Source organism: Periophthalmus magnuspinnatus, chromosome 5 (assembly GCF_009829125.3).
Source record: "Periophthalmus magnuspinnatus isolate fPerMag1 chromosome 5, fPerMag1.2.pri, whole genome shotgun sequence".
NCBI classification, from domain to species: domain Eukaryota; kingdom Metazoa; phylum Chordata; class Actinopteri; order Gobiiformes; family Gobiidae; genus Periophthalmus; species Periophthalmus magnuspinnatus.
In genome coordinates, this window is record NC_047130.1 from 14,488,045 (window position 1) to 14,505,277 (window position 17,233).

The window sequence follows — 17,233 nt, forward strand, 5'->3', positions numbered from 1 at the left end:
TTCTGATTGTAAGGACCCTTTTACTTTGGGGAGCTGCCTTTTTTCTAAAGTGCATTATTTGGGTTTTAGCTTGATTTATAACAAGTCTCCACCTACAGCACCACTGTTGTAACATGTTTAACACTGACTGTAGGTCCTCTTCTGTTTGAGCCAGGAGTGCAACATCATCAGCAAAATGCCCAAAACAACACTGTCCATGGGTAATACCAACATCCACCAAGTCATTTACGAAGAGCGAGAACAGGCTGGGGGACAAAACATCCCATTGTTTTACACCAGGAGGTACAGGGAACCACTCAGTCCATAGATCATTCACTTGAACACATCCCATACATTCTGCACACAGGGACTTTAATGCTCCATAAAATCTCCCTGAAGAAGTTTCAAACACAACAAATCCCTATTGACCCAATCAAATCCTTTCTTAAAATCAACAAAACAAACAAATGTTGACTTATTGTCAGACAGTCGAGTTCTCACTATAGTCGAAACTGTGTAAATATGATCAATACAAGCTCTGTATTTTCAGAGCCAATGTAGGAATCGCACCAACAACCCAGAGAGAGAGGCCCTGAAGCAACACACTACTAACCCATCCACCTACACTTTATGTCAGAACAATTTTGATAATGATACTTAATTAATGAACTATTGTAATCCAGGAATCGAACCTTCAGCCCAGAGGGACAGAGGCAGATTAAAGCAGTACACTGGGAGGTGGAGACAGTATCATTGTCTCAAATCCACCTCTGTTTCCCTGGATCATTTATTTTAGTCATGTGGACTCAAAGTTGCGTTTTTGTGAAGTTTCTAAGCTCTAAAAGCTCTTATCAATAAAAATGTATTTTTATATAAAAGTCCAAAGAGAAATCACAAACTTTGAACTGATTATTGTGTTTATAAGAGATAAACAGGATGCCAGTTCAGGTCAGTTCAGCTGTTTGATTCTGTCGTGTTTTTCTGCCAATACTCAAAATAATAAAGTGTATTTTCTCAAGTCATTTGTTAGTTTCACTTTTAAAGAGAGACCACTGCATCTTTTTCACTTTTAAAGAGGGACCACTACATGTGTACAAAGTATGGAAATAATTCCTATGAAAATATCTGAAAAGTAAAATAGACCTTGTCTTGAAGTGCTACAGAACAACACAATCTACTGCTACTACTACTACTACTACTACTACTACTGCTGCTACTAATGGTACTACTGCTACTACTTAGTCCTGTTTTATTCTTGGTTCAGTCCTAGTTTAGTCCTGGAGTAGTCCTGGTTTGGTCCTGTTTTAGTTCCCTGTTTCCATCCTAGTCTAGTCCCAGTGTAGTCCCAGTGTAGTCCTGGTTCAGTCCTGGTTTAGACCTGGTGTAGTCCTAGTTTAGTTCTGTTTTAGTTCCCTGTTTTCATCCTAGTCTAGTCCCAGTGCAGTCAAAGTGTAGTCCTGGTTCAGTCCTGGTTCAGTCCTGGTTTAGTCCTAGTTTAGTCCTGGTTTAGACCTGATGTAGTCCTAGTTTAGTCCTGGTGTAGTCCTGGTTTGGTCCTGTTTTAGTTCCCTGTTTCCATCCTAGTCTAGTCCCAGTGTAGTCCTGGTTCAGTCCTGGTATAGTCCTGGTTTAGTCCTAGTTTAGTCCTGGTTCAGTCCTGGTTTAGACCTGGTGTGGTCCTAGTTTAGTCCTGGTTCAGTCCTGGTTTAGTCCTGTTTTAGTTCCCTGTTTCCATCCTAGTTTAATCCCTGGTTCAGTCCTGTTTAGTTCCATGGTTTAGTCCTGGACTAGTTTAGCCCCTGGTTCAGTCCTAGTGTAGTCCTGGTTTAGTCCCTGGTTTAGTCCCTGCTACTATTACTACTACTACTATTACAACTACTACTACTACTACTACTACTACTACTACTACTACTACTACTACTACTACTACTACTACTACTACTACTACTACTACCACCACTACTCCTGCTGATATCTATCTGTTACTGGGTCGTTGTTGACGCCCCCTCCCCTGCCCCCCTGGACTACATTTACCGTGATGCTCTGGGGCGGTGACTCCTCTCTTTCTCCAAACTCGTGAAAACAAGTCGTGTTCGGATCGGGTCTGAATCGGATCTAAGACGCGCAACAACAACAGCTCAAAGGAAACGCCTCTGTGAGAATGTACACTTTATCCGGAGCTTCTTAAAGTGTGTCATTCTGTCCTCGGGACCGTCTCCAAAGCGCCAGGACGCACGGTGAGTACAGACCGGTGCACATGGAGCCGGACTCCACTCTTACGGCGCAGATTTGCACGTTTTCTTGCACTTTTCCCGCTGTAAGTTGCATGAAACTTGTTTGTTAAAATAAAAGCAGTAAACAGCCGCGTGCGTCCCCCTCCAGACGCATGCGCACATGGCTCGGACCCTCAGACTCGACTTTTTCCTTCACGTAAGCGCAAAATTATAGAGGTAAATAAACCTAAGTAGATGCAAATCAGCTGAAAGCGCAGATTTTGACGCAGTAAACTCACTCAGAGATATGGGTGAGTGACGTTTGCAAAGACTTTGAGGTTATGTTGGATTTGCTATAAATAAATAAATCTATGCACGTATGTATGAGTGTATGTGTTTATGTATATTATATAGCTTAATTTCAGAGGTGATAGAATAGCCAAAATGTACTCAAGTCAGAGTACTTTTACACTGTACAGTATATAACTCAAGTAGGAGTACTGTTTCTTCAATAAAATATGACTTAGTAGAGGACAGTAGAGTGTTCACAGATCCAAAAGTTGGTTGTTCAAGTCCCACTGTCGACATAAACATCATTGGTCGAGCAGTCAGATCCACTGACCCACAGGTTGGCAGTGCAATTCCAGCTTCCACAGTTGTGTTCTTGTTCTGTCACTGTGTTCTTGGGCAAGACACATAACCCACCTCGCCCCCAGTGTCTGTGTACACTAGCGTATGAATGTGTGTGTGAATGGGTGAGTAGTTCTTTGATGTAAAGCTGTTGTCTCGATGACAGAAAAGCGCTTTATAAAAATGTGACCATTTATTATTTACTCAAGTGGGGGTAAAGGCTTGCTGTTAGAAAAGTATAATTCCTTTTAAAAAATCACTCGGTAAATGTAACTGAAAACGACCCACTTCTACTTAATATGTAAAGAAACCTCCTCTGCCAAAAGCCAAACTGAAATGATAAGGTATGTGTGCAGAGCCTGCAGCAAACACGTCTCCAACAACCCAAACAGAAGAAGGCTGCTGAAAGCAAAACTGACTCTTGTGAGCTTTAAGCCATATTATAATGTTATTACTTCTTCAAAAACATACTTGGGGTTGTGGTTTGTTTTATTCACACATGTTTCAGTAACCCTTTATTATTAGTCTGTCTACATCTCCAAAACTCAAAACACTCTGTTCCACCTTGTGATGTCATAAAGTGGTGGTTTTCAAGTTGACAGCTCCTTTTACCTTTAGTTCAGTAGAGATTGACAATTCCAGTTCTGAAATAATCCAAATGATTCTAGTGAAGGTGCATGGATTTTAAAAACACAATGGTGCACTTCCTGTATTAGCACATGATGACATCATAAGGTGGAACAGAGTGTTTTCAGTTTGAGAGAAGAACTCAGTTTAAATATGCAGGGTTTGTGTTAAACGTGTGAATGAAACAAAACACAACTCCAGGTCTGTTTGTGATGAGAAAACAACATTAGAATAGATCAGAAATTAGCCTAATTTGGTCTTTTTAAAAGTGTTACTGATCTTCCAAAACATTTCATTGACAAAAACAGTTAAATTAAAATAACAAGCCTGAAAAAGTCAAATCAAATCTTGACCAAAAACTGTAGCCTATTCGAGGGTTCCAGAGTGATGTAATCTAACGCTGTCACCACTAGTTCTGTCACCGTACTAAAATTTCAAACTTGATTTCAGTACTAAGTAATGGACTCGATATCGATACCATGATGATGATAAAAACACTCTTTCTTTAGACAATAGAATGTGTTTTTCCACATTAAATGGTAGTACTTTCTTTTATATTCCCATGTGGCCTTATATCTGTGTAATCCTCAGTTGTCCAGGTAGATTCCATAGTGGTCCATGGCTGTATAATAGTCAATACAGCTCAATATCATTCTAAAGATATTCAAAGGTTTGTTTCTGATTTGACCACCCTAGTTACCATAGCAATTGACAAAACAAAACAAAAAAATACATATATCTTTTGGATAGTCCTCAAAATGTCATAGGAAGTTCTAACTAGTGAATATAAAATGAAATATTTTTAACACTGTGTCCTAGCTCTTGACCTTTGACCCTGCAGCAGTCACACATTTTCCTGTTAATCACTAAACTCTTATATCTGTAAAAGGCTTTTACAGACAGTTTCAGAATATTTTTCATTTATCAGTAAATACGATTTACAAACCAGTCCCCAGACACTAATGGCTGGTGAATGTATATTAGATCTGATTCTGCTGTTTAAATCTGCCCAATTGTGCTTGTGTTTCTCTGTAGTTATAATGTATGACACCTATAACATTATGTTATAATTTACACATTTTAAATCGCAATATTCATCTAAAATGACATCATCACAACAAAGCACTGCATGCTGTTGGCCCCCCCTATGAATCGCTGCACATCACACTAGCGAGCAGCATATTTTACCAAAATGGCTCTGCGTTTCTACTGAATCCTTGGAGTATCATATTTTAAGAAAATAAAACTGGAGAAGGAAGTGCGTACGTCACAGTGGTCGTGTACCAGTAGAGGTGAAAAGGGGGGTAGATCGACAAAATCGTGTCCTGAAAATAAGAAGTTAAAGATAGAGACAAAATAGCGAAATAAAAACCTCAGGGTCATGTAAAGCTGCTTTATACGAACTCCAAAATGAGGAGATTGACAGCAGCAGTAACAGAGAGAAAGGCCACGTTTTTTCTGTGTAAAGTGAATAGGAACCGGAAGCACACTCCCTGCTCTCTTTGTCTCTGCTGTTTTATATTACTATTGGTTACCAAATTGTTCAGCTTTGGTGTCTTGGTTGCTTCCTGGTTTGGCTCAGCTCTAAATCCTCTCCTCCTCTCCTCCTCCCCTCTTCTCCCTCTCATACCAATGAACTCACTTGTGTTAGGAATAATACAGAGATGGAACATGCTTCAATGGGCTACACTAATGCAAAAAATTTAAATTCAAAATCTAAAAATCACATTTTTTGCAAAGTCAGGTTTGTTTGTCTGCACTCAGCCTTTATCTGTATCTAGCTTTATGCATTTTAGCGTTTGCGTGTGTGTGCACGCACTTGTGTGTGCGCGTTTGTATATGTGCATACATGTGTATGTTTGTGTGTGTGTGTGTATGTGTGGGTGTATGACTGTGTGGGGGCGGGCAGTTGTGGAGTTACATCCTTGTATAAAACGCGCTTTATAAATAAAGTTTGATTCGTTTTGATTTTGATACAGTCTATTACTCACATAGGAGTAAAAGTATGCTGCTAGAAAAGTACTCTCAAAAGTGCTATTTCTTTAAAAAGTTGCTTAGTAGAAAAACATCGTCATATTATTTAATTGTCAAACACAGTTGTTATAAGGCCCTGGGAAGCCATGTGTTATATAATTATCTAGTTTGATCTTTCTCACTGTCTAAACATGTCCTCACTTGTGTTTGTATGTTCAATGTGTAACTACCTCTCCCCCCCTCTCTCTGTGTGTCTCTGCCTGTCTCTCAGACATGTAATCAAACAGAGTCCAGAGTCCAGACCCCCAACCTTAGTCCTGGTTTGGCCCTGGTTCAGTCCTGTTTTCATCCTGCTTTGGTCCCTTGTTTAGTCCTGCTTCAGTCCCTGGGTCAGTCCCTGGTTCAGTCCCTGGTTTGGACCCTGGTTCAGTCCCAGTTGGTGCCCCTGTCTGCTTGAGCATGTACCAGGTGGTCCCGGGGGGGGCGGGGGGCACTGACCTGGATGCCCTTCCATCGCAGAAACACCAGCGCGCCTCACGCCCTCTGGTGGGGGCGGGGGTCATTGGGCTATTCTTGGTCATCTCCGCGGTAACAGCCTGGTGCTATTACATCGCATCTCTGAGAAAAGCTGAACTCTTGAAGACACAACTCCTCGACCTCAACAAAGATGGCTATATCATCCGGAACCAAGGGGGCGCTATAGTCTTCAGGATGCAGTTCAGGTGAATCACTATTATTTGAATTGGATTTTAGAATAATTTCATACCAGTAATAATGTTTTTAACCTGTTGTTACACATGGTCTGTGTATGTCCCCGGCCAAGTCCTGGTTTAGACTTGGTTTAGTACTGGTTCAGTCCTGGCTCAGTCCTGGCTCAGTCCTGATTTAGTCCGGGCTCAATCCAGCCTCAGTTCAGACTCAGCCCGGGCTCAGACCTGATTTTTTTCCAGGCTCAGTCCGGGCTCAGTCCGGGCTCAGTCCGGGCTCAGTCCGGGCTCAGTCCGGGCTCAGTCCGGGCTCAGTCTGGGCTCAGTCTGGGCTCAGTCCGGGCTCAGTCCGGGCTCAGTCCTGGTTCACTCCTGGTTCACTCCTGGTTCACTCCGGGTTCACTCCTGGTTCACTTTTGGTGTCTCCTCAGGTCTGGGACTCTGGACTTGGATTCGTGCTCTAAGGAGGGTGAGATCTTGAGCTGCAGCCGAACCACAGATAATCGCCGTCTGTTTTTCTTCATTGAGACGGTCAGACCGAAGGACACGGTGCAGTGTTACCGTGTGCGCTGGGAGGAGACGGTTCCACACGTGCCCGTCGAACACGCTATGACCTACCGCTTTGCCCACTGGTACGGCGGCGCTCTATCCGCCACGCAGCACTGGCCAATCGCAGTGTCCGGACAGCAGCCCCCAAAGCCCTTTGTCACCAGCGACATCTACTCGGACCGCAACAACTTTGGAGGTACTACACTTAGGCCTGTCAGTGTAACATATTTTGAAGTTCGATATGTTGCTTTTTTTAAGTAAATATAGACGATAAAGAGTAATATTCAAATTCATTTATGCCACTGACACAAAAACCCATGAGCAGATTTAAACTACAAAAACTATTCTAAATCTACAATATTGTCATGAGCTGTAATGAATAAACAGCAGAATGAAACATTTTAGTCGTTAGTTTGCATCTGTAATCAGTCACAGAAGTTACTAATTTAACCTTTTACGTTTTAAATCTGATCATATAGCCAAAAAATAAAAATGTCCCAGTAGTGCAAAGAAATTGTACACACAATAAATATTGAGCCCAAAAAAAATTTAACAGTACCTACTGGCTGAAGCATTGGGTCTCAAAGTCACTATTTTAAGTCTTATGCAAGTTTACTTTCTCAAATGAACATCCAGAATTACCTTAGGCAATAATATTTAAAGCCACAGTATATTAACTTTTTTGGCCAAAAAATACACTCAAATGAAACCATTATTTTAAAACTTTTTAAACTTAAACAGCCCAAAATGCAGACCTGGTTCAGTCCTGGTTCAGTTCTGCTGTAGTCCTGGTTCGGTCCCTTGTTATGTCCCGTTGTATTCTCTGGTTCAGTGCCTGGTCCCTGTTGATGTTTTTATTGCACTGAAATCTTACATCGTTACAACCTGCGTTACCTGCGTGACTTTGCATCGTCACAAACCCAACTCTTATTTGCCCTGGAGGAGGGCTATTCCTGTGTGTTTCCATGGAAATGTTGTTCCTTTGGCTATAATATTCCACAGTATTAAAGACATTAAACATACTATCTCCGTGCAGAATGTTCCGTAGTATGGTTTTAGCCTTCTATTTCCATGGGTGCAGGTGACTTTCCACCTCCACTTTTCACCAAATGTGCTCTTACCATATTCTATTTTTTTGGCTAAAAAGTTCCATACTGTGGCTTTGTTGAGGTAAGACATATTTGTCAGAAAAAAACTCAACATTACATGATTCAAAACAAAGACAAGTACTAAAAGATTCCTCCTCTCTGTCTCCCATCCCCTCTTGTCCTTCCCTCTCTCTCCCCTCTTCCTCTCTCTCTCCTCAGGGATTCTGGAGAGTTATTGGCTCTCGTCCAATGCCACGGCGATCAAAATAAATGGTTCTGTCCCGTTTCATTTGGGCTGGAACGACACAGAGAAGACCATGTTGTTTCAGGCACGTTACAGCGACAGCCCGTTTCAGCCCGAGCCCAACGAGGCGCCCATCGCTGAGCTGAGCTACCGCGTGTGTGTGGGGCTGGATGTCACCTCCATCCACAAGTACATGGTCCGACGATACTTCAACAAACCTTACAAAGTCCCAGCTAAAGTCATGTTCCAACACCCCATTTGGTCCACCTGGGCCCTGCACAAGACTGACATCAACCAGGAGAAGCTACTAGCATACGCCGCTAACATCAAAAAGCACAACTTTAACTGCAGCCACTTGGAGCTTGACGACCGCTACACCAAACGTTATGGAGAGTTTGAGTTTGATCCCGAGAAGTTCCCAAACGCAAGCGCAATGTTCCAGAAGCTGAAATCGGATGGCTTCTTGGTCTCGCTGTGGATACACCCCTTTGTGAACTATGACTCCGCCAACTTCCACACCTGCGTCCAGCGAGGGTTATTTGTACGAGAGCCGACCGGGAGACTTCCTGCTTTGGTTAAATGGTGGAACGGGATTGGTGGGATTCTGGACTTCACCAATCAGGAGGCTCGGGAATGGTTTTCGAACCAGCTCCGGTCTCTGCGCTCAGGGTACGGAGTCACTTCATTTAAGTTCGATGCCGGAGAGACCAATTATTTACCGTGGAAGTTTAGCACCAAAATGCCCATTCGTGATCCAAGTGTTTTCACCAGACGCTACACAGAGATGGCGATTCCCTACAATGACCGTGCTGAGCTGAGGAGCGGGTACCAATCACAAAACATCTCCTGTTTCTTCCGTCCAATCGACCGCGACTCAGTTTGGGGCTACGAACTGGGGCTGAAATCGCTAATCCCAACAGTTCTCACAATTAGCATCCTTGGCTACCAGTTCATCTTACCGGACATGATTGGCGGAAATGCGTACTTGAACCGCACAGATGGAGGACGCGCGCTACCTGACCGCGAGCTCTACATCCGCTGGTTGGAGCTGTCCGCGTTCATGCCATCGATGCAATTCTCGATCCCACCATGGGAGTATGACGCGGAGGTGGTGGAGATCGCTCGTAAATACACCGCATTGCATGACAGCATCGTTTTGCCGCGTGTCTTGGAGCTAGCGGGTGAGGTGGTGAACACGGGCGACCCCATCATCAGGCCGCTATGGTGGATCGCCACGGGAGATGAGACTGCGTACAAAATCGACTCGCAGTTCCTGATTGGGGATGACCTTATGGTGGCGCCGGTGCTGGAGCCAGGGAAACAAGAGCGGGACATTTACCTCCCGGCCGGGAGCTGGAGGAGCTATAAAGGAGAGAGGTTTGACATTAAAGAGCCGCTGCACCTCACAGACTACCCTGTGGACCTGGATGAGATTGCATACTTCCTCTGGATCTGAAACATAAACTGTAAATTTAACTTATTCTGCCATACCCACTGCTGTAAACGCAACTAAACCGTGCTTTCTTTGTGGAGGCACTTTCATTTCAATGGCGAATTTTAGAAATGACGTAAAATTTGAGAAATGACGATAAAATCTGATACAAAGTAGTGCTGATGTTGAACATTTTACACAAATCAACACTGCACTGATTCTCTGGAGCCTTTTGAAACAGCTCTGTAGTCCTTTATAACTTAATTACTGTTAGGATCAGCAGCCCCATGCAAAAAAATACAGCAACTTCCTGAATAAGGTGAATCTCTCTTTTCTGGACATAGCCAACCTGCCACGTCGCAAACAGGAAGTGAACGTGGGCCTCTACCTAGTTGTTTCCTTCTCATTGACCCTCTGAAGTTGTATTTGCAGTGATTCATGCATGTTTGAACAATCTTTTATCTTTTATTTTTCCGATCCACCCCTTGTCACCTCCACCGGTACACACCCACGCCCTTCTCCAGTTTTATTTTCTTAATCGTGATACTAGATTCAGCAGCGTCGCAGTCATTTTGGTACAAATGAAAAAAAATCTGCTGCTCGCTAGTGTGATGTGCTATCCATAGGAAGGGCCGGCAGCACGCGGCACTTTTGTGATGATGCGGGAACTTTAAAAATCCACAGCCTGGTTCGCAAAATTTCCCTCTCAGAGCCACACAACTATAACTCAGCGTGTGAAGCCAGAGAGTCTTTTAAACCAGTTGCCCTACAATGTTTTTTGATATGCAAAGTCAGTGTAGGATTTCATTTTGCAGTCTGCAGTCAACAATAGCAGCCAGCCATTTTGAGGACCATTTGAACCTTGTACCCACCCCTCTGGACTTTTCTGTTTCATATCCATTTATTATATGCAGTTTTAAAGCTACAGTTTGGTACTTGCCCAGCTCTCATTACATCACTAGACATTGCCATAGAAACAGTTTTTCTACAAAAGAAGTGCAGAGCAGGAAGTTTGATGAAATTTCAAAGCTACCGCCTGCTCCTCCGTCCGTAATCACACAAAATATTCTCTTCAGTTTGTCTTAAATGGACGGTGAACATTTTAAACCTTATTGAGATTCAAAGGGAATTTTGAATGTTTTAAATAATTTGTGTTTTTAACAAATATCTCTTTCTTTATGCGATGTGCAATTGCCATGTTTAAGCTAATACTACTGAGGCAAAAGCTCCGTTGTATTTCATGTAACTACGCTAAATCTGCTTTAGCCTTTAGCTTAGCTTCTGTTCAAAAGTGCCTTAAAGTTTGTATCTTCTTATTGCCTGTGTCCGAATGTCCACCCTAGCCCCCTAGATGCTACTTTTCCAGGTGCATTGTGGGAACTTTTGAATGCACTATTTTTTTCACCAGCTGAACATTTAAACGCCCCTGACTGCCTGAATAGTGCCCCCTTTAGGGAATAGTGTGGACATTTGGACATAGCCATCCTTTCATTTGAGATTTTTAGAGCCGTCAGCACAATGTAGAGTCCCTGTGGTTTAACCTGAGCTGGAGACAGGTCAGAACTCTCAGGTAGAATCTGCGGTGTAGCTGTCAGACTGCAGATATGTTGACCTGGTTTATGGTTTATATCTCTAATTACTGGGCCTGTCTGCATGAAACAAAAACTGACAGTCCAAAGTCTTGCTGACCACTGCACACCATTTAAAATGAACGAGTGCTGTTTTTCATGTTTATAAGATAAAAATCAGGTACAATGTCTTTAAAACACTACAAATGACATTTTATGTCATTTATTTGGTCTGTACAGGGTTTGGTATAATTGTTTTTGTGGAACTTAAAACACTGCCTTAAGTGAGCCGAACTTTTCAGAGCAAAATTTTGTCCATTTTTAAGTGTGTTTTTGTTTTTTATATGTTTTGTTTATTAGGTACTGGTATTGTAATGATACTAAAATTTCAAACTCTATTTCTGTAGGAAAGGAACAGACTTGGTACTCCATACTGATACCATGACGATAATAAAAACACTTTCTCTTCAGACAATATACTGTGATTTCCGCATTAAATGGTAGTACCGGTACTTTATTTTCTATTCCCATGTGGCCTTATATCTGTGTAATCCCTCAGTCCAGGTAGGTTCTCGTGATGTTTGTGGGTTCAAAAACTCAGGAGAGTCCATCTTGGTGTGTTCCTGCTGGTGCAATCGGTCACTCACCACCACCTGTCAGGCCCATTCACAGAGCAGCACTGAGGTTTGTGCAGAAGCCAAAGGCGCCAAGAACCAAAACAAACACACCGTCGACTAAGGAACTTCAGACGATTGTAGTGTCAGGACTGTAGTGTGAAGAACGTGCATCAGGACTGTAGTAAACGTGCAGAAAGTCAGAGCTTTGTGGACCGGGATGATGTCTGAGCTTTTCTCTCAACTGGATGTTTGATTTTCGTCTTGTTCTGCTGTGACACTTTAACCAATCAGATTCAAGTAATCGACATGACATTCTGCGTTTTCTGATTGTTTTCAGCGAGAGCCATCCCAATTTGACAATGTACAGGATTTAATTCAGACTGACACATAAATCCCATAGAAGTAAAATAATATAATCTTCTATAATCCCATTTCATGAACAATCTTACATAAATGAAAAGTGTTGTTTGTGCCAAAATTTAAAAAAAATATTGACTTTTAAAACTACAGTAAAAAGCATCTGTGTGACGTGTGGTGTGTCAGATTTATCTTTCTTAATAGTTAATACAATAGTGTAGTTCTAAAGTCTCTCTCTCTCTGCCCCTCTGCTCTCTTTACCTCCCTCTTTCTGCCTTCCTCCCTCTCTTTACTTCCCTCCCTCTATCTCTTGTGTTTATATAAATTGTCTCTCTCCTCTCTGGCTTTTGTTTGTGTCAAATGTTTGATTCTCTCGCTTTATCACCTGCTCCCTCGCCTTCCCTCCTCTCCATCCTCTCCCTTTTCCTCAACTCCCTTCCTCTCTCCTCTTCCTCTCCTCCCTTTTTCTGTCCTGTCTTCTCTTCTCCTTTCTTCCCTCCTCTTCCACTCCCGTTTTCTCTTCCCTCTCCCTCCTCTTCGTCTTTCTCCTCTCCTTCTCTCCTTCTGCTCTCTGCCCCTCCTCTCCCCTTACTTTACTTTTCTCCCCTCCCTTTACTTCCCTCTCTCTTCCTCTTGTATTTATACAAATCGTCTCTCTCCTCTCTGGCTTCTTTCTGTGTCACATGCTTGATTCTTTTGCTTTATCACATGCTCCCTCCCTCCTCTCCGTTTCTCTCATTTTCCTCCCTCTTTCCATCCTCTCTTCTTCTCTCCCCTCTCCCCCTCCTCTTCCACTTCTGTTTTTTCCTCTCCTCCGCTCCTTCTTTCTCCTCATCCTCTTTCTCCTCTGCCTCTGTCCTGCACTACAAGCCGCATTCTTCTCCTCCTCCTCTCTCCCTCTTTCTCCTGTCCCTCTCCTCCTCCCTCTTTCACCTCTCACCCCCCTCCCTCTTTTCTGTTCTGCATGTCACATTATTCTCCTCTCCCTGTCTCCTGTTCAGCATCATGTCTATTCTTCTCTTCTCTGCCTTCTCTCCTCCTCTTCTTCTTCTCCTCTTCCTTTCCTCTCTCTCATGTTCTGCCTGCCATATTCTTCTCCTCCTCTCCTCCTCTCTCATGTTCTGCCTGCCATATTCTCCTCTCCTCTCTTCCTCTCCTCCTCTCTGGTGTTCTCTCTGTCACATTCTTTTGCTCTGACTTTGCTCTATTCCTGGCTGAGTTTATTTCTGAGGCCTGTCTCAGGTCTCTCCTCAGAGTCACATGTCCAAATGATCAACTCCAAACGGATAAAAACATTGACACAAAGTGACCCCTGTCAGTCCAAAATACAGCTTTATAAAGCCCCTCCCACTGCGCATGTGCAACAAGGACTTTATTAAGTATTGGAGAATCTGCGCTTCTTCTAGTGGCCCTGAAATTTTAACACATGGCTTTTGTCTTTGGATTTTTTTATTTTATTGAATTTTTACATTTGTATTATTTATTTATTTGCTTAAGGAAATACTGGCTCCTGCCCACAACTGCTATCACTTTTTTAGTTCCAGATACATTTGTAGTGTTGTATTATATTGTAATGTTGTCATATTACCAGCAGGGAGCAGTGTGGTTTCAATATCCCTGCACGCCAGATGCCCTCCCTTTAACACTTCATTGGACACTGTAAGACAGAGAAAGAGACAGAGAGAGGCAGAGAGACAGAGAAACAGACACATAGAGAGGGACAGACAGAGAGACAGAGAAAGAGAGACAGAAAGAGAGAGATCTCTGTCTCTATCCTACCTGGCTCGCTCTATTGTTGAACAGTAGTGCAATCCAGGTAGAGCAGTAGGACCATTAAAGGTTGAATAAGGCCATTTAAAGGTTGAATGGAGGCCATTAATGCTAAAACTGTAAACAACAGCTGTTTACAGTTTCAGTGTAGTTAGCTCCTCCCTTTTCCTCCACATAGATATAAGGCAGTATCCAAAGCAATCTGACCAGAAATTAAGTGGATGAGCAGCAGAACATCTTCACTTCTACAACTGGCTTTTTCTATGGATCAGACCTGCGCGACTGAGAGATTACACACACACTTTGTTATTAATGTTCATATTTTGAGGTACAGGCACAATAGCAAAATATAATTGCCAAGCTCATGTAGAGAAGGTTTATATGAAAATTTTAAGCAGCAGCAGTCACAGACAGAGGGGCCACAGCTTCTCAATAGAAAGTGAATTGGAGGCAGAGTTGATGGAGCTGGAATCACGTCCATGCTCACTTCCTATTTGTAATGTGGCGACTAGCAGGTTACCCAAGTCTATGTATATTGTCATACAGGGTATGACAGAAGTAGAGGAACTCACCGCTACTTCCTGTATACATGTTACTTTTTCACTGATGTAAAACTGTGATAAATATTTAGCACAGGCTCTATCCCACCAAACACAACACAAATATACAGACACAACACTTGTGATATGCTCTAAAAGCGTCTTGCAGAACTGTTTGGTAGAGAGTACAGATCTGTGTCAACAGTTTGTTCCACGGGGGCCTGGAGGATGTGTCACTTGATACAACATTCAACCCTGAGTAAATTACTCCAACTTCAGCCTAAAAACATCAGAAACTGCAATGTACTGTCAATATACAGCACACTTTGTCATTCAGAGGTTTGTCTTTTTTTCTACACTGTAAAGCAGAGGTGCCCAAATTTTTTTTTATCGAGGGCCACATCTCAAAACATATTCGAAGCGGAGGGCCACAGACCAGTGATCAATGCAGCGCTGTTCTTTAAATGCAGCTTTGACGGAGCCACTGCATATTAATAAGTCTTGAAATACATTAATTTTAGGTCTCTATTACAATGTAATGTGATGTTTGAGGTTATAGTGGTAGAAATAGTTTAATTTGCTGTTAAAAGTACTGCTTATGATCAATTGGGCCAGTTCAGCAGGAGGCTTGAGGGCCGATAAAAATTGGTCTGAGGGCCGCATTTGGCCCCCAGGCCTTAGTTTGGACACCCCTGATTTAAAGTGTGATTTTCTGAAATAATAATGTTGGCCACACTTTATTTAACAGTACCTATGTACAATATTATACCATGTAATTACACAGTAGTATGTGCTAGGCATTAGTGTGGTCAGATTACTTGTTATAACATATTTTAATGTAGCGTCTTTTTCTGTTCCAGTTAAGTTAAGTGATCTTTGATTATTGCTGCCATTTTTATTATGGCTGTAATGATTTAGAAATTCAACCAAGTTTTGAGGCAATGTGACTGATTAAGTCTTTACAAAAGGATATACAAAACAAAACAAGTTATAATAAAGAAGTGAAAAAGAGAATATATATGACATACTTAAAGAGTTACCCAGACATGACTTAGTGAAGCCCCTCCACTCTTGTGTGCTGTGAGGATGTACTGGTGTGATGTGCTGTTTGTCATGTGTATGCCACTGTGCCATTTTTTCACAAAACACTGACTCATTCAGTCACACTTAAATATAAGACTGATTTCAAATGTAATAAATAACTACTGACAGACCTCAGGGTATACCGGACCTTATAGGTGCTATAACAATGGAATAGGCCTAAATAACAATCAAAATATGGGGTAAAGGAAGATTCCCAAGAACACGATTAAATAAAGAAATTACATGAAATATCACATGGTCTTATTGTCTGCCCTATGGAACATTTTTGGTATGCAATGTCTCAACAATGTGGTGCATGTAAACAGAACATTCACTTGACTAATCTGTGCAATGAGCTGGACCAAACTTTGAATCTGTGCAAATTGGTTATTGTGGTCCTCAGTTTGTTTTATATCTAGACATGCTACAACATCATAAATGAAAAGACATAAAAGTTGAAAGATTTAATGTATTGTAAAAACATAAAGGAAATTGTAAATAAAAAAGTTTCTATGTGCACTAATAATTGATTGTCTCCTGGCTGGTTCCAATTTTCTAAAAAGTCTGGATCCTCACTTCCAGCTCCAATCATTCGGTATGAGAAATTAGCTTAGCTTATTAGTTTTTAAATATCAGACACCAGACAACAAGCTATGGATGGATAATCACAGACAGCATGTTAAGACCTTAGTGTGCAATGTAAAAAATTCATCAGTGGAAACGTCTGTGTTTATAAAAGTAGCCACTGAATATACAATGCATGCATAGATACACTAGTACACTGAAATACTGCATTCAGTATGTAGGCAGGTAGGAAGATACATCTTACTTCATACTTTAAGAGACTTTGAAATATATTTAAAAATGTACTAATAATATTAATAATGTAATACTGGCTACATTTTAGCCAAGTCTGTTTGTCATTGTTCTATTTTTATTATTCTTAGTAGTATTCTTTAGTATTTGCAAACGTTCACAGAGTGTAGAGAGATCATGCTCTTCCAAACCACATGAAATAGTCCTCTTCTTGGGCCTGGGCAGCCAGTCCTGACTTGTGCTGGTGGTTGTGGGGAAACCTCCTGTTGCTGGTGGACTCATGGATCTGCTTCTCCACGTAATCGCCCTTAAAGATACTCATGTTCTCTACTGGTTTGGTCTCTGCGCCCTCATGGGACAGGCAGAAATGGGACTTGTGCTGGTTGTCCTGAAAGTGCTTCCAGTGGATGCCACCAGAAATCTTATTTTAATACAAGCATATTTTACACAAACAGATCAGGTCATTTGAACCAAGCCTTTGACAGAGACAGTCCACTTTCACACAAGCTCGTACAACCACTGACTTTTGCAATGTCTGCATCAGTTTCCTCACCCGTCACCTGCCCTCCAGCAGAGGAGGCCTGCCCCGAGTTGGGAAACTACACCATTCTGCAGTTTCTTGGGGAAGGAGCATATGGAAAAGTGTTCAAATGCTTCAACTCCACCACCAAAGAGGTGGTGGCAGTGAAAGCATTTGAAGATGATTATGAGATGCAAGTGGAGTTGGACAACATCCAGCATCTGAGCAACATTGACCCAGATGAGGTGAATATCATCAAATACATCAAGCACTTCACTTTTGAGAAGTACTACTGCATCGTTTATGAAATACTGGACTGCAGCCTACTGGATCTCGCCATGAACTGCCCTGGAACTCTTTCACTGAGTGAGATTAGGCCTGTCGCCCAACAGCTCCTTGTAGCTTTTAAAGCACTGAAGGAAGCTCAAATTGTTCATGGTGACTTAAAACCTGACAATATTATGTTGGTCAACCACCAAGAGCAGCCATTTAAAGTGAAGCTGATCGACTTTGGCTGTGG

The 17,233-nt window shown here is 42.1% G+C and overlaps 1 protein-coding gene across 1 annotated transcript; it reads left to right on the plus strand.

Annotated features, from left to right (window-relative positions):
- The first annotated feature begins 2,032 nt into the window (after positions 1–2,032).
- myorg (myogenesis regulating glycosidase (putative)) lies at positions 2,033–12,155 on the plus strand. The gene is made up of 4 exons (XM_033967053.2): positions 2,033–2,216; positions 5,695–6,145; positions 6,562–6,875; positions 7,987–12,155. The coding sequence occupies exons 2-4, from the start codon at positions 5,883–5,885 to the stop codon at positions 9,465–9,467; spliced, it is 2,058 nt and encodes a 685-aa protein (XP_033822944.1). The 5' UTR covers positions 2,033–2,216; positions 5,695–5,882; the 3' UTR covers positions 9,468–12,155.
- The last annotated feature ends 5,078 nt before the right edge of the window (positions 12,156–17,233 follow it).

Coding starts and splice junctions, on each gene's coding strand:
- myorg (XM_033967053.2), top strand. CDS start 5,883: ATGTACCAGGTGGTCCCGGGGGGGGCGGGGGGCACTGACCTGGATGCC. Junction 6,146..6,561: donor GTCTTCAGGATGCAGTTCAG/GTGAATCACTAT, acceptor GTGTCTCCTCAG/GTCTGGGACTCTGGACTTGG. Junction 6,876..7,986: donor GGACCGCAACAACTTTGGAG/GTACTACACTTA, acceptor CTCTCTCCTCAG/GGATTCTGGAGAGTTATTGG.